This window comes from Danio rerio, chromosome 23 (assembly GCF_049306965.1).
Source record: "Danio rerio strain Tuebingen ecotype United States chromosome 23, GRCz12tu, whole genome shotgun sequence".
In the NCBI taxonomy this organism is placed as follows: domain Eukaryota; kingdom Metazoa; phylum Chordata; class Actinopteri; order Cypriniformes; family Danionidae; genus Danio; species Danio rerio.
The window spans coordinates 38,792,051-38,818,835 of NC_133198.1; the positions used below are offsets into that span (position 1 = coordinate 38,792,051).

General features: G+C 36.7%; 3 protein-coding genes and 1 long non-coding RNA gene across 6 annotated transcripts; 3 read left to right on the plus strand and 1 right to left on the minus strand.

The window, feature by feature from the left end:
- Positions 1–49: 49 nt before the first annotated feature.
- Positions 50–3,560, minus strand: tuba1c (tubulin, alpha 1c). Its single transcript, NM_001105126.2, is given in 4 exon segments — positions 50–1,234; positions 1,312–1,460; positions 1,572–1,794; positions 3,436–3,560. Coding segments are annotated over 4 exon segments (1,356 nt in total). The 5' UTR covers positions 3,439–3,560; the 3' UTR covers positions 50–253.
- Positions 3,536–11,965, plus strand: LOC141380531 (uncharacterized). 3 transcript variants are annotated; one of them, XR_012398664.1, is made up of 4 exons: positions 3,536–3,715; positions 6,075–6,199; positions 11,677–11,737; positions 11,886–11,965. It is a non-coding gene; the product is annotated as an uncharacterized lncRNA (long non-coding RNA). The 3 variants fall into 3 exon arrangements; XR_012398665.1 differs by lacking the exon at positions 3,536–3,715 and adding an exon at positions 3,978–4,054; XR_012398666.1 differs by lacking the exon at positions 3,536–3,715 and having other exon boundaries at positions 4,877–6,199; positions 11,703–11,737.
- A 5,998-nt stretch (positions 11,966–17,963) lies between these two features.
- tuba1a (tubulin, alpha 1a) lies at positions 17,964–20,696 on the plus strand. The gene is given in 4 exon segments (NM_001190982.1): positions 17,964–18,098; positions 19,007–19,229; positions 19,372–19,520; positions 19,604–20,696. Coding segments are annotated over 4 exon segments (1,356 nt in total). The 5' UTR covers positions 17,964–18,095; the 3' UTR covers positions 20,585–20,696.
- Positions 20,697–22,903: 2,207 nt separating this feature from the next.
- On the plus strand, positions 22,904–25,867 carry tuba1b (tubulin, alpha 1b). Its single transcript, NM_194388.2, is given in 4 exon segments — positions 22,904–23,017; positions 24,191–24,413; positions 24,513–24,661; positions 24,764–25,867. Coding segments are annotated over 4 exon segments (1,350 nt in total). The 5' UTR covers positions 22,904–23,014; the 3' UTR covers positions 25,739–25,867.
- Positions 25,868–26,785: the final 918 nt, after the last annotated feature.

The window sequence follows — 26,785 nt, forward strand, 5'->3', positions numbered from 1 at the left end:
AGCTTATGTTAACATGTACAAGAAAGATTTTTAAAGAACTGCACATGGACAGATTGTAGCACATCACCATCAATTTATTCCAAATTTGGCAAGCAAATTCCACAAATAATAAGCATACTGGCCATAACAACACAACAACTGATCAAGAATGTGTCTCTAACATTTAGGAGTAGACTTTACACTTGATACCTCATGTTTATCGTGTGTAAATTAGCGGTCTACTGTGTTCAGTTTTAGACATTTAGTGAATATTTTAGTACTCCTCGCCCTCTTCCTCTCCCTCACCCTCGATGGAGTCGACACCAACCTCCTCATAATCTTTCTCCAGGGCAGCCATGTCCTCTCTGGCCTCAGAGAACTCGCCCTCCTCCATACCCTCACCCACGTACCAGTGCACAAAGGCGCGCTTGGCGTACATCAGATCAAACTTATGATCCAGACGAGCCCAGGCCTCAGCAATAGCTGTGGTGTTGCTCAGCATGCACACGGCCCTCTGCACTTTAGCCAGATCACCACCTGGAACCACAGTGGGAGGCTGGTAGTTGATGCCAACCTTGAAACCAGTGGGACACCAGTCCACAAACTGGATGGTGCGCTTGGTCTTGATGGTGGCGATTGCGGCGTTCACATCTTTGGGCACCACGTCACCACGGTACAGCAGACAGCAGGCCATGTACTTGCCGTGACGTGGGTCGCATTTGACCATCTGATTGGCCGGCTCGAAGCAAGCATTGGTGATTTCAGCCACAGAGAGCTGCTCATGGTAAGCCTTCTCTGCGGAGATCACTGGGGCATAGGTAGCCAGAGGGAAGTGGATACGAGGATAGGGCACCAAGTTGGTCTGGAACTCAGTGAGATCCACATTGAGGGCACCATCAAACCTAAGGGAGGCTGTGATGGAGGACACAATCTGACTGATCAGCCTGTTGAGGTTGGTGTAAGTAGGGCGCTCAATGTCAAGGTTCCTACGGCAGATATCATAAATGGCCTCATTGTCTACCATGAAGGCACAGTCAGAGTGCTCTAGGGTGGTGTGGGTGGTCAGGATGGAGTTGTAAGGCTCTACCACAGCGGTGGAGACCTGAGGAGCGGGGTAGATGGAGAACTCAAGCTTGGACTTCTTGCCGTAGTCGACAGACAGACGCTCCATCAGCAGAGAGGTGAAGCCAGAACCGGTGCCACCACCAAAGCTGTGGAAGACCAGGAAACCCTGGAGACCTGTGCACTGGTCAGCCTAAAAACAAACCAATTGGTTAATATCACAGTATAACATTTAATAAATTTAAAGCTTGTTCATTTAAAACTACCTACCAGTTTGCGAATCCTGTCCAGCACCAGGTCAATGATTTCCTTTCCAATAGTGTAGTGACCACGAGCATAGTTATTAGCAGCATCTTCCTTTCCTGTGATGAGCTGCTCAGGGTGGAACAGCTGACGGTATGTCCCAGTGCGCACCTCATCTGCACAGATGGGTCATGAAGACATGTTAACAAACTAATCACACAAATTAATAAATTACTAATAAAATAACACAAAATCCTCCATTTTAAAATTTAACCACGTGATCTCACCAATGACAGTGGGCTCCAGGTCTACAAAGACAGCCCTGGGGACGTGTTTTCCAGCTCCGGTCTCACTGAAGAAGGTGTTGAAGGAGTCATCGCCACCTCCGATGGTTTTGTCGCTGGGCATCTGCCCGTCCGGCTGGATGCCATGCTCAAGACAATACAGTTCCCAGCAGGCATTGCCGATCTGAACTCCAGCCTGACCAACGTGGATAGAGATGCACTCACGCTGTGAAAAAAGAAATAGGGAAGAAAGTCTGTTATTATAGTTAATACCATAATCATGACAGTTTTGCTGGTTCTGAAAAAGTGCCAAAGCATCCTTCAATACAAGCGTCATTGTGGTAAAACAATAGACACCTCTTCTCTCCATCAGAAATGCACCATAAATGCAGTGTAATCTCTTCCTAAATTATATTTGCCTTATGAACAGACACATAAAATGGTAAAACACCATTAAAAAAGACTTGATGGTTACCAAAGGAAGAACAAAGAAAGCAGTCAGTTCTCTTTATTCAAAGGGAATGAGGCAGCAGAATGGGAACAAGGCAAATGCCCCACCCACATAGAACAGGCTTGCCAAACCGTGCCGCTGAGAGAGAACAATAAAAACCTTGGAGGAAATCTACCTATTCCCATTTTTATGTAATATTGATAGTCCACGTAAGATGGTGGATTTCAATAAGGAGGAATTTATATTTCATCGAATTTTTTAGAAGCAGAAACGGATGTACTTAATGACAATTTAAAGGGGATTACATGTGGGATCAATGTGTCTTTTTGAATGAACATTTCTTACATTTTAATATATGGTCATATATATTTTAAATATTTTATTGCAATGTCAAACTGCCCTGATAATAAAATGAAGGCAGATCACAGAAATGTAATTACAATAATTCCAGAAAATAAAGAAATGCTTTAAGCAGTTAATGTAAAATCTCATTGGGCATAATAACAGCTGTGGAATAGGAATACAAGAATAGAAATGCAGTCATCTACTGCACAGGCCAGACATGAGCTTCTGCAGACAGCTGCAGTCCCCACCCAGTTTACTCCTCATGCGGATGGGAGGAGGGGTGGATGCAAATTTCAAGAAAATTCTGTCAATTTGTGTTGACAAAAGAGCTTGCAACCCAAAAAAATGGGGAGGAAATGTAAATCTTTGTGTGCATTTTTAAGATCTGATTTAAGTCCCATTTGCAAATTATAAAGCTATATATATTTTATTTAACATAAATAAAAATTATCAAAATAAAAAGACAATGCATTATTACATTCTAAAATGTTTCAAATGCACACTGGTTTTGATTATCACTGTAATGCATTTCTCGAAAATTCCGCTTCACGTAAGATAGAGATGCACCCTTGAGACAGGTGCATTGCGTACACTTAGCCTATATAGCTATTTTGTGAAAAACAAAAGGGTCTATGCATCCTTTAATAATAAAAAAATACTCATTATCATGTCATTAATAATGACACTTGGCAAACAGCTAAAAATGTCAAGCATATTCTGCATCACCGTTATGAGCGAATGAATGAATGAATGGCTGAATGGATGGATGAATGCAATCTGCTGTGCCTTGCGAAGGCATTTAAAAGCCAAATGCATGATGAATAACAGACTTTAGTTCTAGCACTCATGATTGCATGCAAAAAAAAAAAAAGGTAATGAATCTCTGCGCGGCGTCACATCGTCGCAATGTCGCGAGCCTCGCCTCCATTTTAAGCAAAGGGCGCGCGCTGAATGACAAAGACAAGCAGCTTTGAAAAACACCAGACGAGGATTAAATGACACGCACACTTACAGACGCGAATGCTTTGGCCCGACGTTATATGAAGTGAAAGGGAAAATATGTCCACTCACCATTATTCTGGAAGGGATGGAGCGATGAGACGGATGTCAGGAGGCAGGAGGAAAATTCTATATTGTCGGGAGTAACTGTGAACCCACTGTCCAAGATTGAGGCAGTCTGTGTGGAGGATGAAGGGGAGGAGCCAAAGCCAGCGTGACGTCCAACGAGGAAGGAGGATTAGAGCGATGTAAATCAGTGCAGTGCACACCTGATATTCCTTTACTTGCTTGTGTGCCTTTAGATATTCATGATAAGATGTGCTTCAGACTGAAAGCTGTTGTCGTCCTTTAGGTTTGTAAATGATTCCTTTCATGCAAGCTATCAAAACACACGGTATTATGGTGACGCGTTATAAGAACGTTTGGTTCAATCATCGTTATTTTGCTTTATTATTAATTTAATTTAATGTTGTATAGTGTGAGAGAGGTTTTAACTTTATATATATATATATATATATATATATATATATATATATATATATATATATATATATATATACACACAAGGCGTCACATTTCTTTATCTAAAATTTCTAATCATGTACACACCTGATATTCCTTTACTCGCTTGTGTGCTTTTGATATTCATGATAAGATGTGCTTCAGACTGAAAGCTGTTGTCGTCCTTTAGGTTTGTAAATTATTCATCTTCAATGCCTCCTTCATCTTACTCCAGACATGCTCAATAATGTTCATGTCTGGTGACTGGGCTGGCCAATACTGGAGCACTAAATTCTCATGGGCATCTGATGTGAAGTTATAAAATAAGAGCCTTTTAATGTTCTGCAATTTATGTTCTGTAATTTGATCATTTTAATAAGCAGGTACAAGCAGATAATATAAGATTCATGTTTAAAATCAACTGTCAAATCGATTGCTGAAAGAACAAATATCACATTACTGAAGAAAATACACAAAGGAATTATATTTTTAATCTCTTTTTGATGTTTTTTTAGACATAGTGATATCTAATAGTTTTATTTTAATCTTTTTTTTTAGAATCAGGGCCAAACAGTGTTTTGTGTTAGCTTTAGAGGGCTCTTATTTTATATTTATATTATATTTCACATCAGATGCCCGTGAGAAATGTTTAGTTGACACCGTGGCAATGTCTATTTTCAATCTGAGGTAAAATTGGCCTGTGATTATCTAATAATTTAATTCTAATATGTTTTATATCAGGGCCAACAGTGTTTTGTGTAAGATTTAAAGGACTCTAATTTTATAATTTCACATCAGATACCCGTGAAAAAATGTTTAATTGACACCATCGTGATGTCTGTTATCAATCTGAGGTAATACTGGCCTGTGGTATTTAATAATTTTATTCATTTTTTTTTATTAGGGTGAACAGTGTTTTGTGTAAGTTTTAAAGGGCTCTTATTTTATAATTTCACATCAGATGCCATGAGAAGTGTTTAGTTGACACCGTGGTAATGTCTATTAGTAATATGAGGTAACACTGGCCTGTGATTATCTAATAGTTTTATTCTAATATTTCTTTAATCAGGGCAAAACAGTGTTTTGTGTAAGATTTAAAGGACTCTTATTTTATAATTTCACATCAGATACCCATGAGAACTACAGTATATAGACAGATTCAGGGCGTGAAAAGATGATGCCAACCATCAAAGGCTTTGAAGACAAGACATATATATACACATATGCACCTATATAACTGCAAGTTAACTGTGCTTATATATAATAACAATGCCTGTTAAAAGCTATTAGTTACTAGTTAAAGTGATTAGAAACTAATAAAGGTATGGTAACTGATAACTTTTCTGATTATAAATATAACACAATAATGTGCACCTTTTGTAAAGCTGCTTTAAAACGATAATTATTGTGAGAAGCGCTATACAAATTCAATTAAATAATAAAGATGAGCATTCTGTATATGATTAATATTGTAAATCATACTGTAAATTCTTGCTAGGTTCAAACAAATGGCACAGCCATGTTAATTATTGTATTGCAATACCTCTGACTTGCCATTAGAGGCAGTAGTCTTGCATCACATTTTTTAGTCATATTAGATACTGTTTCTGACTATTAGGCTAGAGACATGGTTGAGAATTAAAGTGAAAAAGTTCATATCAAACCTTATTGTTAACAGGGAGTTTGTGAGCAGTGCACTTTAAAGTATCTGTGGAGACAGTCACACAGATGCTATCAGACCAGCCCTAGTGTTGCATGGTACCATGAACCCTCCCACTGTCCTGCTTGCAGTCTCTCCTCCCTCCGTGTCCTAGATTTTGTTGAAATGATGTCATCGCATTTGTCACGTGATCGAATTGACATTTTTCCCTTCTTGCCCTGTCAGTGTCAGTCCTCTGTTTGCAGCTGAAACTGGGCTTCTGCAAAACTGGAAGCCTGTTTGTGTGTGTGTTTAAACATACCCATGACTGCACATTCCTAATTGCAGGGTCTGGACGTCTGAGCACAAGGATCGGTTTGAACCTCCCACTTATTTCTCCAGCTCAGCCATCACTGCTATTTCAGGCAGTTTGTTTAGTCTTTCTGACTCTTATTTCCTGAGCTTACTTATTTCAATAATTCTAACAGTATAATAACCTAAATCTAACCGTTTAACAACCTATCATTATCAGCATATTCTTGTAATCGCATTTTGTTTGTCCAATCAATAGTGTGCAGACAACATGGAAAAAGTCCATCGGAAGTGTCTCATTGGCTGGGGTACTGCAGGGAATGTTCACAGCTGCTGCTATGAGAATAGGACTGGAGGGATGGGGTCTGTGTGCAGTTGCCAGTGGTTAGCAAACTTTCAACATAAACCACTGAACCTATTTGGTGTCCTGCCACAGACTGTGTGTACTTGATGTCAGTCTGTAACTCATATTAAATGAGTAATGGCCTTTAAAATAAAAATAAAAATACAAATGTTAAATGCTTGCAGGTCTCTGAACGCACAGTTGAAGTCAGAATTATTAGCCCCCCTTTAAATTTTTTTATTTATTTTTTAAGTATTTCCCAAATGACGTTTAACAGAGTGAGGACATTTTCATAGTGTGTCTGATAATATTTTTTCTTCTGGAGAAAGTCTTATTTGTTTTATTTAGACTAGAATAAAAGCAGTTTTTAATGTTTTAAAAGCCATTTTAAGGTCAATATTATTAGCCCCTTTAAGCTATATTTGTTTTTTAAGAGTCTACAGATCAAACCATCGTTATACAATAACTTTCCTAATTACCTTAACCTGCCTAGTTAACCTTAATAAACTAGTTAAGCCTTTAAATGTCACTTTAAGCTGTATAGAAGTGTCCTGAAAATATCTAGTAAAATATTTTTTACTGTCATCATGGCAAAGATAAAATAAATCAGTTATTAGAGATAGGTTAATAAAACTATTAAGTTTAGAAATGTGTTAAAAAAAATCTTCTCTTCATTAAACAAAAATTAGGGAAAAAATAAACAGTGCGGCTAATAATTCTGACTTCAACTGTATAGACCAAATTGCTCTTTTAATAGACTGCTTTTGCTGTTTTATGAAGCTTGTGGACCTTTTAATGGGTTAGATGACAGTTCTGTTATCAATTCCTAACCCTCATGTCTTTTCAATTCCCTGAGAACACAAATTAAGATATTTTGGATATCATCTGAGAGCTCTCTATTTGAAATGACATGAGGTATTTAATAACAGACTTGTAATTTTGGGTGAACTAACCCTTTGACTTTTCTCCTCAATTAAGAGGCAGTGCTTCCCTGCCATTGGTAAGGTTTTATTGCAATCCATATTTTAGGTCTATCGTAGTGTGGCAAGTCCTAGCCCATGTCCTGAATGAGTTTTGAGACTTCAGGGTCTCCTCTGTGCAAAATATAAGAAAATCAGTGCACGTGTAGATCAGATTGCATCTAAAAATGAAGAGAACAAATTTCCTTTGGTATACTTCCTTATTTATCAGAGTTCACCAGAGCAAAACGATCAATTTCCATTGATTTGTTTGAAGTTATATATGTTTATGTGTATTATGCAGTGTTAGGGAAAGATACTTTATGAAGTAATGCATTACAATATTGAGTTACTCTTCAAAACAGTAACTAGTTGTGTTACTTTTTATGGAATGTAATGCATCATGTTACTTTTGCGGTATTTTTTACGACCTTGTTTTTTTTTTTTTCTTGTTTTTTTAACAGAAGAGCTCTGCAATTAACAACACACTGTATGACCTTTATTTACCTTTAAAAAACACATCAAATAATAATATAAAATATGTTATCTTCTGAGAACTTCCTGAGCCCAGAGCTCTACATGCCGTATATACAGATTAAAGCAATGTGTTTGATGCAATGTTTCTCTGATTAATGAAGTAAAGTGTACATGTAAACAATCCTCTTCTACTTTTTCCCCATGCATTAAGAATAATAAGAATACTTCCAGTGCTGAAATGTAAGGCTCTGTCATCTTGATTTCTGTTTGTTTATGCAGGGAGAAAATTCTCTCATTGAGTGCAGGATACAATTACAGTCCTTTAAGGGAAGTCATTTCACTCTGCGGCCATCTTTAAAACGCCCCTTGGGTAGTGTGCTCGGGCATTCTGCCTGAATGGGGAAACATCAAATTCTCCAAAACTATTGGCCAAGCTTACAAATGAATTTCATATTAGTAATCGCCAATAAAACTAAACAACAACTGTCTCATAAGTTTTGTTTCTAAATGTTTGAATTACACAAAATCTGCAGAAACTCACGTTTGGTCCAAGCCCCTCCCCCGGAGTAATGTCAGTCTATAGCAATCAATGATTGGCTTTTGTACTAGAAGGCGGGCTTTATTCGCCATATTGACAGTTACGCTTGGTTGCTGCAAGATTGGACATGGTTGCGGCCAGAAGTTAACAAGAATTATATATTATTTATTAAATTTCCCATAATTTGTATTTTATTAACGTTTACCCCCACCCCAACCCTAAACCCAATCATCTCATTAACGTAAAAAACAGTAGTTGTACTGAGTATTATTTATGTTATCTATTAAATTACCCAATGAATAGTATTTTTTAACGCTTACCCCCACCCCAACCCTAAACCCAACCGTCACAGTACTATAAAAATATTAATTATGGTTGTAGTGTCATAAAAAATGCTGCTATATTAATGTGCTTATCGCACTTCCGGCCGGCCATGTATCCAATCTAGAGTTCACCCCATTACACTTTTTTCCATTCAAAACAATACAAGTGACACATCTGTAGCGCATTCTATAGTGTATAGCATTCTATTTCTTGTTTAAAAAAAGTAACTCAAATATTATTACTTATTTTTTTAAAGTAATGCGTTACTTTACTCATTACAAGCAAAACTAATATTATTACGTAACTTGCGTTATTTGTAATGCGTTACCCCCAACACTAGTATTATGCACATGCAAACATGCGGCCACAGACACGCACACACATGTGTGTGTATATATATATGTATATATATATATATATATATATATATATATATATATATATATATATATATATATATATATATATATACGTGTGTGTGTGTGTGTGTGTGTGTGTGTGTGTGTATAAATGTACTAAAATGCACAAAATTTATTTCTCCATCTAATTTTAAGGAAACCATCCAAATTGGTGATAAAGCACACGTGAATATTAAATAATAAAATGTTTTTTTGTTTAAAAGCAGAATCTTACATTTTTTATTGTGATATATAACATTGCCATATATTCATAATAGAAAATATTGGTCTTATAAGAAAACACTGACATGGATGGCAATAAATAATGCAAAAGCTTTATAGGCTCATTATACGACATTCTTTTCATTCACTTTCTTTTCGACTTAGTCCCTTTATTCATCAGCAGTCGCCACCGTGGAATGAACCGCCAACTTATCCAGCATATGTTTTACGTAGCAGATGCCCTTCCACACTGAACTGAGCTGATCTGAACTTAAACTCTGAAAACTGAACTGACACTATTTCAATTTACTATGATCTTCTATGCGAAGCTGCTTTGACACAATCTACATTGTAAAAGCGCTAAACAAATAAAGGTGAATTGAATTGAATGCAGCCCATCACTGGGAAATAGACGACATTCTCTCACGTTTATTACACATAAAAATTTGAACACGGACATATATCAAATTAAAAATAATCTGTGTAATGTTTATTTAAGTTCTATTGTCCTGGTATCAAAATATCTCCAGTGCAGTTAACATCCGGAAGCAGTAAAGGCGGAAGAGCAGCTAATCATGTATGATGTCCTTCAGTGTTTGCATATCAATTTGCTTATCGGTGTATTGCTATATCTTCCTGTTATACCCATGTATCTTTGCAGGGCAGCTGTAGGCCTTTTTTAGGCCTGCGTCATTGACATTATTGATTGTTGGTCCTTGTCTTAATGGGTTGTGCACTGCAGTGAACAGAGGCAGAGATTATGCTGAAAAAGCAGCACAGATGCAGTCTTATTCAGGGCAGTCGAGTAATATTTGGGCTTGAAAACTACAAAATCAAAGAACTAAACTAAATTTTCTAGGTTACGATGCCTATTGCCTTTTGCATGAAGTTAGAAGTATTAGCCTGATATATTTTATTTAACTGATTTATTTTATTTTATTGCAAAAAAAAAATAATTGCTAATAATAATTGATCTTAAAATGGTTTTTAAAACAAATAAAAACGGTATTCAACCCAAAATAGAAGTAAATAATTCCTATTTTATTAACGTCTACCCCCACCCCAACCCTAAACCCAATCATCTCATTAACGTAAAAAACAGTACTTGTACAGAGTATTATTTATGTTATCTATTAAATTACCCAATGAATAGTATTTTTTAACGCTTACCCAACCCATTCTAGCCGAAATAAAACAAATAAGACTTTCTCCAGAAGAAAAAAATATAATCAGACATACTGTGAAAAACTCATTCCTCTGTTAAACAGCATTTAGGAAATATTAGAAAAAGATTTACAGGAGGGCTAATTATTTTGACTTCAACGACTTCAACTTCAATTGCAGATCCAAATGCAGGTTTTATTACACAGAGAATGGTCTGACAGACAATGGTCACAATCAGGGGCAAACGGTAACATACAGGCAAATCCAGAAGAGTAGTCCATAACAGGCGAGTGGTCAATTCAGGCGGCAAACAACATTAAAAAAAATACAAACAAACTAAGCAAAGATTGGTTACAAGGCAAGGCAAAATGCGCCATAATGTTCACTCGAAAGCTTACAAGACTTAGCAACGAGTGTGTGTTAGAGTGTACTAATAGTCTGTGTAATTAGTCCAAAACAGCTTCAACTGTGTCTGTTTATGATCACGGGAAATCTAGGCCAGGTGTGTGACTGAAGTGCATGATGGGATTTGTAGTGCAGTGTAGTGAATGTGAGTGCTGTCCAGCAGCCTGCAAGAGCAACACTGCTGGTGATCATAACACACACACACACACACACACTTACATACACACAGAGAAATAAAGGCTGATCAACCACATTCGTCATTCTTCCACAGTTTATAACAAAAACTTTATTTGATTAAATGAAATATTTATAATTGAATGCATAATTTAATGTATAACAACACAAATAAAAGCAGATATATCAATAATTAGGAATAAACTCCTAGCTAAAGGAAGACATAATTATTCAAATCATGTACAGAGATCTCTGTGATACCTGTGGGCTTTATTGTTTTCACTGCTCAACTGTTGTTAGCAACCAGCCTATAAACAGAAAAATGAACACTGGTGTATGAAACAAGGAAAGGGAAGACGGAGGAGAAAAAATGAGCATGAGCTAGTAACCTATAACTAAAATAGGAGAAAGTATGAATGCTGCATTAATGCATTGCAATCCGATGTTTTAGATGTATGTACGAGACGTTATATGTGTGCACTGCAGAAGCAGAAACAAAGCAGGTAACCATGACAGAGGACAAACAGCACATTCCTGAGAGAGACCCATCATTTTTCAAAGCCCCGCAACCATGTGTGGCTTAGAAAATATATTGATATTTAAGAACATAAGCTTTTAGGGCTCACATGAAATTTACTCAAGGAAGAACTGGTGTTCTCGTGATATTTTATTTTGTTTATATTAGAAACCCTAGTTTTAGTGTCTTCAGAGTGTCTGCATTGAAGGCAATTGCTGTAACTATTTAAGATCCACTTGTATACTATACACACATACACAGAGAGACAGTTTGGGTTAAATTGTGACAAATCTCTGTTTTTTTACTTACTGGATTTATTATGTTGATTTTACTCAACTAGTCTTCATTCATTTTCCTTGGGCTTAGTCTCTGATCAGGGGCGGACTTCAACAATAAGCGAGGTAAGCAGCCTCTTAGGGTCAATGCCAAGAAGCCTATATTATAATTCATATAGCTCTTTTATACATTTTCTATCATATACTGTAATATTATATTATTGTATATTATGTTAAGATTTTAATGTTATTACTTTTCAAAACATCTGTGCAGATGTGTTGAGGCAAGTTGGAGCTTAAATCAGCAGGACACCGGCACTCCAGGACCAAGTTTGGACATTCCTGCTGTACATAGTTTGTGCACTTGTTTTTTATTTGTAAATGTATTGCTTTTATTTTTACATTAAGAAGATGAACGTTCCTTTAAATATTAAAATATATAAATATACTTTAAAATATAAATATATACAAAATATATAAAAATAAATATATAATATAAATATATAAAAATTTTATATACTTCACACACACACTCATACACAATATGGCCAATTTAGTTCGTCCAATTCACCTTTAGCGCATGTCGTTGGACTGTGGGGGAAACCAGAGCACTGGAGCCACAAAGCAGCCCATAAAATTGTCTTCCAACTTTAAAATACATATGCTTATTTAGAGATCTTATTTCTTCCAGAAAAAAATGGTTGGAATGGGAGTTGCGGTGGCGCAGTGGGTTGCACGATCGTGTAACAGCAAGAAGGTCACTGGTTTGAGCCCTGGCTAGGTCAGTTGGCATTTCTGTGTGAAGCTGGCATGTTCTCCCCGGGTTTGCGTGGGTTTCTTCCAGGTGCTCCGGTTTCCCCCACAAGTTCAAAGACATGTGGTACCGGTGAATTGAGTAGGCTAAATTGTCCGTAGTGTATGTGTGTGAATGAGTGTTTATGGGAGTTTTCCAGTGTTGGGTTGCGGCTGGAAGGGCATCCACTGTGTAAAACATATGCTGGATAAGTTGGCAGTTCATTCCGCTGTGGCAACCCCAGATTAATAAAGGGACTAAGCCGAAAAACAAAATGAATAAATGAATGAAATTGGTCAGAAAAACTAATTTATTGTGACTGAAAATGTGGGTAAATCAGTGAAAAACTGATTTCTTAAGCCTTCTTAAGCCTTCTGAAGTTTATATATTGGTACATTCTAAGAAATGAATATAAATGTCTGAAAACTGCACCTTTTTTGTTATTTTATGCAAAAAAAAAAAAATATATATATATATATATATATATATATATATATATATAGAAGAATGCTCCAAATGACAACCTTTTTCACTTCAAGTTAGGACCAAAATGTCATTATTAGTTTAACAAAACAAAACAAAAATGCTCAAACACATATCTGTATATCAATTTCCTTCAGATTAGTCCCTGATTTATCAGGGGTCACCACAGCGGAATGAACCGCTTACTTATACAGCATATGTTTTACAGAACGGATGCCCTTTCAGACAGAACACAGTACTGGGAAAATCCATACACACACACACACACATTTGTTTTTGTGAAAAGTGGGTACATTACATAGACTTCCATTCAGTTTATATAGTCCAAACCGTATATTATATTGCCCCCACCCCACCCTACCCCTAAACCCAACCATCACAGGAGACTGTGTGCAGCTTTACTCTCTGAAAAAACTCATCCTGTGAGATTAATAAGCTTTTTGAGAAATGTGGACGTCACCAATGTCCTCATATTTCACCTCTTTTTTGTAATACCTGTGTCATACCTATGTCGTTATACAGATTTGTGTACTGACATGTCACAAAAACACGTACACACACACACACACACACACACACACACACTATGGCCAATTTAGTTCATCCAGTTCACCTGTACTGCATGTCTTTGGACTTGTGGGGGAAACTGGAGCACCCGGAGGAAACCCACTCCAACACAGGACATGTTAAATCTACACAGAAATGCCAACTGACCTAGCCTGGACTCAAACCAGTGACCTTCTTGCTGTATGGGCGAGTGGTCTCTTAATTTTTTCTTCTATAGCTACAAAAATATTTGTGTATGGATCAGTCAGTATCTGGAAGTAATTCAACATAACTTCAGATCACGGTGGCGCAGTGGGTAGCACGATTGCCTTAAACGCCCAGCGGGCATAAGACGTCAACATGACATCAGATTGACATTGTCCCCCAACATCATGGGGACGTTGCATTCTGTTTGTAAATGAAAATCAGCTTGACGTTAGTGTCCAACCTAAAATCAACTAAATATGAACGTCTAATTATGTTACAGCTTGAAGTTTTGTAGTCGTTACCAATATGACGTCTATCAGATGTTGGATTTTGGTTGCCACACCTGATGAATAAATGTCAGTATTTGATGCAAATATGACGTTGGTTTAAGATGTTGGCTCGACGTTGGATTTTGGTCACTTTAACACAACCTAAAATCAACCAAATATCAACGTCAAAATAACGTTGTTCTTAGGCGATGACATTAAATTTTAGTCACCTGACGTCACAACCTAAATTTAACCTAATTTTAACGTGTTATGATGTTGTGTGTCTGCTAGGCATTACTAAATGCACTACAGAATGTTACGTTTACACACATCCACAAATGACATGTAAATGCATCAGCTTTCCACAGCGTAATACTCACTCACTACTCTTGAGTACTTTTGAAATACTACTTTGTACTCATACTTTGAGTAATATTTACTACAGTTATTTTTATTTTACTTCCACTGCATTTTTAGGCAGGTAATGGTAGTTCTACTCTTGTATGATTTTTCAATACTCTTTCCAGCATTGCCAAACAATAAAACAAAAAAAATGAAAAAGCCACATGAAGAATAATTTTGTGACATTAAAAGTCTCCATCAAATGACTGTCCATGACAGAATGTGGTCCTGGTAACTAATTAGGGACCAGATGGAGGACTGAGTGTTAAAAAGGGATGGGTCTTCCTCTGGTTCCCTGCTGGGGCAGCTGCATCCTCCCCCAGTGTACTGCTATTCACAATCCGCCGCCATGTGATCTATAATGGCCGTTAATGTAGGCTTGTGTATTATCTCCAGGATACTAGTCGGTATCCAGGCAACTTCATTATTCATCGCCTAGCAACGGCCTGAGTCTGGGAGGAGGCTGTGGGGGGTTGGGCGAATTTGGCCTATATTCCTCAACGTCTGCGAGGGGCCATTTCACTACATACATTAATGACCCCACGTTTTGCTTAAAACGTTTTTATTTCTGAAGAGGAGATGGGGATTACAGCATAGTGTTTCTGGAGTTGATGGAATGCTCTTGCTGTGTCATGAAAATCCTTTTTAAAACAGAGACTTGCAACTACATCTGTCGTCCCATTAGGCTATTCTCAGTTGATTAAAGAGGGACTTGGGTAAACTAGAGCTATGGAAAAAATATCAGACCACAAATTGTCAGTTTCTCTGGATTTGTAGGTATGTGCTTGTGTAAAATGTTTATACTTTGTCTTATTCTGTCAATTCTGGGTAGCTTTTCTTTCAGATGTCAAATAAACATTGTCAGTTGGAGCTTTTTTTCCCCTCAGAAAGTTTCAGTGGGTCAATTTTTTTTTTTTCGTAAACACTGTACTTGGTTTGTCTGTAAATAAATATATCTAAATATGTCTGAAAAAGTGTATATTATTATAATATTAGCGTATTATATATATTATAATGTAAATGTTAAAGTATATTTTATCTTGGATAGTTGTGTGTTAATAAAGTAAAACAGTTAAAGTAAAACAATTTTAGTTTTGTTTTGCTGAGTACTGATGACATTTAGTCCACTTTTATATTAAAATAATGTCATTTAGAGCATAGAAATATACAAAAATAGACATATTCAATTTTAGACAACAATACCAATGTTTTAACTTCAGAAGTGTTAAGAAAGTATCTTTTTTTTTGTGGAATAACCATACTTTTCTGTCACAATAATTAAATATATTTGTATTTTTGACATATTCTGAGGCACAAAAATACTCTAAATGACCGTGTGTGTGTGTGTGTGTGTGTGTATAGTAGCAAATGTTTTTATATGTTAAACATGTTGATTGTAAATACTGGAATTGTTTTGTCTATAAATAAATAAAGCTAAATATATCTGAAAAAATAGCATGTTTTTTATTTGGGATTTACAATATATAGTTTTGTGTTTGAGCAAAACAATTTTAGATTTGCTTGGCTAAGTACTGATGATATTTAATACACTTTTATATTAAAATGATGTCATTTAGAGCATAAAAAAATAGACATATTATAGACATATACCAATGTTTTAACTTTAAAAATAAGTGGAATAACAATATTTTTCAGTCACAATAATTAAATATTTGTAAACTTGACATATTCTGGAGCACAAAAATACTCTAATAATACATATATATACACATAATTTTTGTTTTGTTTCACAAATTACTAATGACATTTAGTCATTTTTATTAAAATGATGTCATTTAGAGCATATAAATATAAAATAAGTACAGTGTCTGGAGACATGTTCATTTTTGGACAACAATAATAATCTTTTAACTTCAGAAGTGTTAAGAAAGCATTTGTTTTGCAGATTAACCACAGTTTTCAATCACAGTAATTAAAAATGTTTCTTATTTTGATCAATTTGTTATTTTGTCATATTCTGGAGAAAAAAAACTACTATAAATGATATATATTTATAATGAGATTTGGAGGAAATATTGCCAGATCTTTATTTAATGAAATAAATATTAACAAATTCAATGGTGTAAAGTAACTAATTACAAATACCTAAATTACTGTAATTAATTTCTTTTTCTCAGGAATCGTAATTTATTAAATAGTTTTAAAAATGTACACTTTTACTCTTACTTAAGTACATTTTTAGTGCTGTATCTGTACTTTTACTCCACTACTTTCCTTCAACCTCCAGTCACTACTTTTTTTCTTGACTATGGAAATTAACAAAATTAGTCCTGTGGTTCCTGTCCAATCAAATCACACATAGAAGGTAAATAGCATCATAATGAACTACCTCAAGACATGAACAATTTATAAATGCAGCAAACTGTATGGAAGCATTAAAAGTGTCCAAGAAGATGTCCAAAATCAATATCAGTATTTGACGTTAATAGGTTGGTTTAAGATGTTGGCTCAACCTAAAATCAACCAAATATCAACGTCATTTATCGCTGTTATTAGACATCAAAATAACGTTATACTTAGACGCTGGCTAGACAGTGCATTTTGGTCAATTAACATCACAACCTAAATCTAACCTAATATAGCGTTGTATGATGTTGTGTGCCTGCTGGGCAATAACTACATGCACTACAGAATGTTACGTTTACACACATCCACAAAAGACATGTAAATGCTCCAGCTTTTCAAAGCGTAATACTCACTACTCACTACTCATGAGTACTTTTAAAAGGGCTACTTTTTACTCATACTTTGAGTAAAATTGACAACATATACTTTTACTCTACTCACACTACATTTTTAGGCAAGTAATGGTACTTTTACTTGAGAATGATTTTTCAGTACTCTTTCCACCACTGAACAAATTACTCAATCACACACCCAATGCAGTACATTCAGAATTATAGTTTTGTTTTCAATCAAAACGAATAAAAATGTTTATTTTCTTATTTTCTGGACCAAAAAATGCTATAAATGACAATTTTTGTGTGAGGTTTGGATGTTACCAGTCCTTAATTGAATAAAATAAATATTACAAATGACTTAAAGACATACCCAATGCAGTAAACTCAGAGAAACTGAGAATTTTCAAGTGGTCTCTTATTTTTAATTCCTTGACACCACAGACAAGTTTTAAAAATGAAACAAGAATAGATGACTGCAAACTACCTCAGGCAAAGCTTTTAGCAGGAGCAGAGGGTATCAAAGAGAACAGATGGAGAATAGGTTGATCAAGTTACACAGAGATGCTGTAAAGCTTCACGTGTACAACATGTCCATCTAAAGTGATTACTAATGAATACAGCATTAGTACAGGCGTTTTAGAAGCAATCAAAAGCATACAAAATTAAATTAAAGAAGAACAACTTAACATATTAAAATTCCATATGTTCTCCTTCTTTAATCTCTTTCTAACATCCTAAGATATGATTGGGTTTGATCAAAATCCTTGTACAATCAGATCTCCTGGAATAAAACGTTATTCGGCGTTGCAGATTTATTGGGCGAGGTTTTGGGAGGTGTTTTACTAACCCGTAATCTTCCAGACAGCCAATCAAAATTAATCTAGCCCCCCAAACTGGGCAGATTTCATAGCGTCTGACCAATCAGGTGCGAGAAACGTAGTCGCCAGGGCAACACTCATATATAAAGTGAGATCAGTCCGTTATAACGTTATTCTTCTTACATCGACCCCTTAGTTGTCGAGCTGTAAGATCTCTCCGCCAAGACTTCTTTCTTCCCCGGCCAAGCAACACTACTAGAAACAATGGTAAGCACTAGTTCCTATGTTTAATATTAATCATAGAACTGTCTGAAGGGCTTAATCAAACTAATCATTATTTTATTCGACTCTCAGCTGTCTGTCATTGAATACTGCAGTAGCCTTTATTAAGTGAACTAAAGCGGATTTTATGCATTTATATTTATTAATTGGGTATAAAATAGATAGAATAAATCATTTTAAATTGCATTTACAGACTCAATTTTGTACATGTGTTCCAAAGCAGAGATATTTAATTGAAACGGAGCGGAATTGGTTGATTGATTTTTTTTAAATATGACGTTATATTATTTCTGTATTTGACTGAATGTACACCTGTAAAATGCAGTCTCTGATGTATTAATAACCAAAGAATATGAAAATTAAGAGATTTTGGGGATGTGATGCATGCCAGAATCAGACAACAAAGAGAATGGAGCCGCATAAATAATCTGGGTGTAGCCGGCTCCATGCTGTCCGGTGCGGTGTCATGTTGAATCGATGGACAAAAAGACAGGAGATAGCGCCTCCCAAAGGAGATTGTCATTTATTTATTTAATTAATTATTTTTAATTCATTTGTACGTCCCATATCATTTATAGAATATATAAGAAACGTTTACTCTAGGTGCAGCGCAGTTTAATTGAATTATTTGTGGAAATGGTATCGCATTTCAAGGCTGTGGGAGAGGCTGTTAAATATTCATGCTGATGTAGGCAGCATCACTAATGGATCTGATGGACAGTAAACCAGCAGTTGGGGGTGTTATGTGATCACTTCCTCTGACATGATATCGCACTGGGGTATAATTACACAGACACGAGATATACAAGAAGTAGCCTTAGATCTGAGATGAAATAAATAAAACTTACTTCACAATACACTGACACTTTCAACTTTTGCCCTTTTCTTCACAGCGTGAGTGCATCTCTATCCACGTTGGTCAGGCTGGAGTTCAGATCGGCAATGCCTGCTGGGAACTGTATTGTCTTGAGCATGGCATCCAGCCGGATGGGCAGATGCCCAGCGACAAAACCATCGGAGGAGGCGATGACTCCTTCAACACTTTCTTCAGTGAGACCGGAGCTGGAAAACACGTCCCCAGGGCTGTCTTTGTAGACCTGGAGCCCACTGTCATTGGTGAGATCACGTGGTTAAATTTTACAATGGAGGATTTTGTGTTATTTTGTTAGTAATTTATAAATTTATTTGTTAATATATTAATTTATTAATAATTTGTGTGATTAGTTTGTTAACATGTCTTCATGACCCATCTGTGCAGATGAGGTGCGCACTGGGACATACCGTCAGCTGTTCCACCCTGAGCAGCTCATCACAGGAAAGGAAGATGCTGCTAATAACTATGCTCGTGGTCACTACACTATTGGCAAGGAAATCATTGACCTGGTGCTGGACAGGATTCGCAAACTGGTAGGTAGTTTTTAATAAAGAAACTTTAAACTTTAAATTAATTAAATGTTATAATGTGATATTAACCAATTGGTTTGTTTTAGGCTGACCAGTGCACAGGTCTCCAGGGTTTCCTGGTCTTCCACAGCTTTGGTGGTGGCACCGGTTCTGGCTTCACCTCTCTGCTGATGGAGCGTCTGTCTGTCGACTACGGCAAGAAGTCCAAGCTTGAGTTCTCCATCTACCCCGCTCCTCAGGTCTCCACCGCTGTGGTAGAGCCTTACAACTCCATCCTGACCACCCACACCACCCTAGAGCACTCTGACTGTGCCTTCATGGTAGACAATGAGGCCATTTATGATATCTGCCGTAGGAACCTTGACATTGAGCGCCCTACTTACACCAACCTCAACAGGCTCATTGGCCAGATTGTGTCCTCCATCACAGCCTCCCTTAGGTTTGATGGTGCCCTCAATGTGGATCTCACTGAGTTCCAGACCAACTTGGTGCCCTATCCTCGTATCCACTTCCCTCTGGCTACCTATGCCCCAGTGATCTCCGCAGAGAAGGCTTACCATGAGCAGCTCTCTGTGGCTGAAATCACCAATGCTTGCTTCGAGCCGGCCAATCAGATGGTCAAATGCGACCCACGTCACGGCAAGTACATGGCCTGCTGTCTGCTGTACCGTGGTGACGTGGTACCCAAAGATGTGAACGCCGCAATCGCCACCATCAAGACCAAGCGCACCATCCAGTTTGTGGACTGGTGTCCCACTGGTTTCAAGGTTGGCATCAACTACCAGCCTCCCACTGTGGTTCCAGGTGGTGATCTGGCTAAAGTGCAGAGGGCCGTGTGCATGCTGAGCAACACCACAGCTATTGCTGAGGCCTGGGCTCGTCTGGATCATAAGTTTGATCTGATGTACGCCAAGCGCGCCTTTGTGCACTGGTACGTGGGTGAGGGTATGGAGGAGGGCGAGTTCTCTGAGGCCAGAGAGGACATGGCTGCCCTGGAGAAAGATTATGAGGAGGTTGGTGTCGACTCCATCGAGGGTGAGGGAGAGGAAGAGGGCGAGGAATATTAAGTGACACAAATAACATGCAGGAATCATGAAATTCAAACAGTGAAAATTGGACAACCAATGGAATTATGATGGTACAGTTCTTTGAGCTGAAATAAACCTCCTTTCCAAACTATTCAAGTTGTCTTGTCTTAAATGGTTCTGTATATAATGTATAACAATTGAACCCGTTTGTTGTATTCTATTACTGAGTAAAATGCTAACTTGTCATACATTAGCTGGAATATATAATAAAGAATGAGACAGATATGACTGTACTAGTACAATTACGCTGATTGACCTATTTTGGATGTCATACAGAAAGTAAAAAAAATGTGACTAGAATATAAGCTATAAACTAATAAGTATCATTTTGAACATCGCTTCAGTAAATGACAGTCATTTTAATGTAGCTCCAATGACACAACGAGTATTTGCATGATCATTGTTTTAAATAGTTCATGCAGAAATATTTCCATAACAACAATGCAGTCTTTATGTAAGTAGCAGATGGTGGAAAATAACCTCATATTTCATGCAAATATATGATTTATGAGTCCTATTTGTGTTGCATTTTGATGAATGTGGAAAGAATAGTGTATTTATTTGTCCTATTAAGATTAAAATGATAATCTGAATTGCCAAGATTCCTCATGCTACACTCTCAGAAAAAATCGAACAATGTTGTACCAAAGAAGGTACAAACCCTTGTCACTGAGGCAGTACCTTTTTATGGAACAGAACATACCTTAAGACAAAGAAACAAATTTGTACCATTGCAGTTTGTACCGTTAAGGACATGATTTGTACCATGGGAAACCAAAATGTACTTTTGGTTTTTAAAACCTGCAGATACAATATTGTACCTTCATCAAAGGTACAAATCTGATCCATGAAAGTACCACTACAGTGACAAGACACTTTGTACCTAAACAGTGTCAAATGTGTTCCTTCAAGAACTACTTAAAGACATCTTGCTCTTTTCAAAATGCATCAATTTATTTTCAGTAAATATGGAACATCAAATACATTTTAAACAATGTTTTTTTTTAAGTTTTGTTTTGTGTAAATGCACCTTTTCCATTTATAATAAAGAATAAAAAATACTAAACATATTAAAAATACTAAAAAACATAAATCAAAATATCTATTTTTTTTTACTGGTATTAAACATTTCATAACACTTTTCACAAAAATGTTACAGAACATTCTGCCATGTACAATATTAAAAAAAATTCTCCAATTTTCACACCATACCTTTGTAATCACTTAAAGGGTAATTTAATTTACTTAACTTTAAAATATAAACATAATTATGCAAAAGTTTTGTAACGAGATATGCACAATGTTTGATTAGTTTTACAATACTAAAATGTCTGCACGAACACTTTGCATATGCAGGACTTTTGTCAGCTCAGTGCATAGTGGAATACAAATGCCAAAAGGTGCGGATATCAATAATGAAAATGTATTCATCAGCAAATGCTTACCAAATGTTTATTAAAAATGTTAAGTTTACAATACCTGTAGTTTTGTTTTACCAGTTGTTTTGTTTTATAAAACTTAATAATTAATGTTTATGGGTTCCTTTAAACATATGCTTTTAAATGATGATTTATGTTTTAATATGAAAATTATTCATAAAATCACTTAGCCTTTTCAGTCATATTTATTTTCATAGGTATTGAAATAAAGAAGGAGTTGTCCAACACTTGGGTACCTTTTATATGGAAACAATTGTGTATCTTCATTTCAATTGTACCATAAAAGGTACATAACAGTGTCATAAGAGGTCTTTTCTATTCCATATAAGGTACAACTTTTACAAAAGTACAAAACTGTTTCTTAAGGAGCATTATTTGTACCATCCAGTACCTTTTTTTCTGAGAGTGTGTCTGATTTATGGCATAAAAGTTTCCTTTATGTGGTTTTCTTAATTGCAGGTAATTATATAAGAAAAGAACAAATTATGTGCACATCACCAATGACTAACCTAAGTGGTAGGATAATATAAAAAAACATCTATTTAAATAGAACGACAGCCATTATGTACAGTGCTACACCCTATCTTATACAAAAACATCAAAGTCAGAGCTATTTTCTTTAATTCTCTTAAATGTCAAGTTGACTCACATTCATTGTTATTCAGGTTCGTCCCGCCTTGTACAGGATTTCTGACACAAACGTTATTGTTTAAAGATTACCATCAGCCAATAGGGTGTCACTAAACTCTCATCCGAACCAATGAGGATGTGACAGGATGCGCGTTTCCGCGCGCGCGCTCCGCCTTGGTGACGACTGACAGAAAAAAACTATAAATATTCCCACCCCGCGGACTCAGACACTTCATTCTCTCACCAGACTCATAAAAGTCGAGTGTGAGAGCGTTTATAACAGAAAAACCGAAGGCTATCCTATTCATAATTGCCATTCATCGAAAATACACATTTGAAAATGGTGAGTATAACGCTTTTAAACGTTTTGTAACTCATGCTGCTTTATTATTTATTAAGAATAGGTGTTTTGAGACCTGTGCTAAGGGTTATTTGACAGTAACTTAACGGTAAGTCTAACAATAGGGACTCTTAACTTTGGAATATACTTTTTAAATACGTTAATAACCCTTTTCTTGTCATGATTTATTAATTAAATGCCATGGGAAAAGATCCCAAAATGTATCTCTGAGATAAATGTGAAATTTAAGCTTTAATTTAGCGCACAATTATTATTCATATTCATATTATTATTATTATTATTATTATTATTATTATTATTATTATTGGGAATGTGTCATTTGCCTCCCGTTGATGTAAAATAGCTGATAGAACAGACGCAAATCTCTTTCTCAATGCCACTGGAAAGAGGATCTTCTGACATGTGAAGTAAAATATCTTTCTTTGTTCTGATGTTCATGTGAAGTCACTTCTCTAAAGCAGTGTTCTGGAACCACCGGCAGGGGAAGTGATTCAGAGCCACATGTGTTCTGGTGAAGCCAGATGAATTCCAGAGCTCTTGTGTCAAGAGGTTTATGCCTTAATAAGTTTCCCATGATTAAGCTAAAGTGGTTCATGAGCATGACCAGCCTAAAACAGAGAGATGCTTTACTCTGTTTTAAATTTGTCTGAGTTACTATAAACAAGACTTGAATGCTCTCATTTGTTAAAAATAATGTCATCCCTTGGCTTGAGAGTTGTTTTACATTGTTTGTACTTTTAAATTTCATTTAAGTGTTCAAAGAAACTAAAAAATATGCATTTCAAATACTTCAAATGTTGATGTAATTTTAAAGGAATGCATTGTTTTGAAAGAATAAAGCCCTCCCTTTGAAACAAGTGCGGATCTGTTTCGTCAGCTGTTTGTATGGTCAGGGATTTGTGCGACCTATAGCAATTTCGGATTTTTGCAATGTAGGCGTTTCGTCAGAGCTTCGTAACACAATTATACAAAAAAAGTTTCTTATTTATGTATGTTACAGTTCTCATGAAAATATTTTATAAACTACTGAAAATGGTTTTCTTGTGTTAACTTAACATGCACAAATGAATGGCTAAATCACTTGCAATTACAGGATGTTGGCTTAAAGTGTGTAGTGTTTGTAGATCTTTCTATAAATCTCTCTTCTCTTCACAGCGTGAGTGCATCTCTATCCACGTTGGTCAGGCTGGAGTCCAGATCGGCAATGCCTGCTGGGAACTGTATTGTCTTGAGCATGGCATCCAGCCAGATGGGCAGATGCCCAGCGACAAAACCATCGGAGGAGGTGATGACTCCTTCAACACCTTCTTCAGTGAGACTGGAGCTGGAAAACACGTCCCCAGGGCTGTCTTTGTAGACCTGGAGCCCACTGTCATTGGTAAGTAAATTTTAATAGATAATTCTGTATTATTTTGTTAGTAATTTATTAATTTGTGTGATTAGTTTGTTAACATGTCTTCATGACCCAATTGTCCAGATGAGGTGCGCACTGGGACATACCGTCAGCTGTTCCACCCTGAGCAGCTCATCACAGGAAAGGAAGATGCTGCTAATAACTATGCTCGTGGTCACTACACTATTGGCAAGGAGCTCATTGACCTTGTTTTAGATAGGGTTCGCAAACTGGTAAGTTGTTAAATTAAAACAGCCTTTGATGTTGATTGATGTTAAATTATGCTTAATTACAACGCTAAAATACTGAAGTTGTAACACGCATCATGTTTTTAGGCTGACCAGTGCACAGGTCTCCAGGGTTTCCTGGTCTTCCACAGCTTTGGTGGTGGCACCGGTTCTGGCTTCACCTCTCTGCTGATGGAGCGTCTGTCTGTCGACTACGGCAAGAAGTCCAAGCTTGAGTTCTCCATCTACCCCGCTCCTCAGGTCTCCACCGCTGTGGTAGAGCCTTACAACTCCATCCTGACCACCCACACCACCCTAGAGCACTCTGACTGTGCCTTCATGGTAGACAATGAGGCCATTTATGATATCTGCCGTAGGAACCTTGACATTGAGCGTCCTACTTACACCAACCTCAACAGGCTGATCAGTCAGATTGTGTCCTCCATCACAGCCTCCCTTAGGTTTGATGGTGCCCTCAATGTGGATCTCACTGAGTTCCAGACCAACTTGGTGCCCTATCCTCGTATCCACTTCCCTCTGGCTACCTATGCCCCAGTGATCTCCGCAGAGAAGGCTTACCATGAGCAGCTCTCTGTGTCTGAAATCACCAATGCTTGCTTCGAGCCGGCCAATCAGATGGTCAAATGCGACCCACGTCACGGCAAGTACATGGCCTGCTGTCTGCTGTACCGTGGTGACGTGGTACCCAAAGATGTGAACGCCGCAATCGCCACCATCAAGACCAAGCGCACCATCCAGTTTGTGGACTGGTGTCCCACTGGTTTCAAGGTTGGCATCAACTACCAGCCTCCCACTGTGGTTCCAGGTGGTGATCTGGCTAAAGTGCAGAGGGCCGTGTGCATGCTGAGCAACACCACAGCTATTGCTGAGGCCTGGGCTCGTCTGGATCATAAGTTTGATCTGATGTACGCCAAGCGCGCCTTTGTGCACTGGTACGTGGGTGAGGGTATGGAGGAGGGCGAGTTCTCTGAGGCCAGAGAGGACATGGCTGCCCTGGAGAAAGATTATGAGGAGGTTGGAGCTGAGAGTGTGGAAGGAGAAGATGAGGGTGAGGAATATTAGAAATGCTGCCTGCTGTGTTTCCTGTCCATTGTCATATTTTTGTGTTCTATTATAACTTACCAGTTGTCAACTGGCTAAAAGGTCAATCCTTGCGACACTTTTAGAAAAAATAAAATTTTGCAACATGTACATGTTCTTGTGTTTTCATGAATTTTAGTTTATTTTAAACCATTTTGCAAAACTATATCTTCTCAATTTAATATTTTATAGACATATGCACTGAATAGTATACTAATAAAAAAACACTTTGTTCTGCAGTATAATTAAAAGTACAGTAAATTTCTATTTTCTAATGTTTGGAAACCGTTTTCAATATTAATTTTGGAAAAGTGGGTAAAATAATGAAGGTTGGTACAACCTGCAAAGCTTATTTTTACATTTTGAAATGTTAATATACAACTAATACAGGATTTTTTGTAATAACATTTCACAATTACTCACTATGTGCTTTCTATGAATTTACATTTGGAGAAAATATAGTATTTCCTTCATAAAGCATTTTGTCTACATGCTTAAATCCTAAATTTACCTTCATAAGGCCTGCAGAAACCTGCTTTAGGTTTGTTCTGTAGCCTGTGGTGTTAAAGGGAAAGTTCACTATAAAATGAGAATCGGTCACCTCAGGATGACAAGTTTTTATGTTTTGGAGATTTTCTCACATGTTCTGTCTGTAAATCGCTTTGACTATGAAGCATGTTCTGTTGGATTGTGTTGGTTTTAGTTTAGTGAGGAATTAATTTTATTCAGTTTATTCATTTGAATTGATTTTTCACAATCCAAATAAATTAAAAAAACCTTAATATAATCTGTGTCCAGTATACATATTCTTAGAATCTGGCATTGCATTAAAAAACTTTTAAAAATCAAAAGTGGTTTTAAATGTTTATTTATTTATTTATTCTGTTAAACCTAAAACAATCTGCTCTGGAGAATGTTGGAAACCAGCAGCCACTGACATCCATAGTAGGAACTAAAAATGGAAATGGAAGTCAATGGTTGCTGCTTTACAAGATTCTTCTAAAAAGAAGCAAGAAACTGATGTTTTGA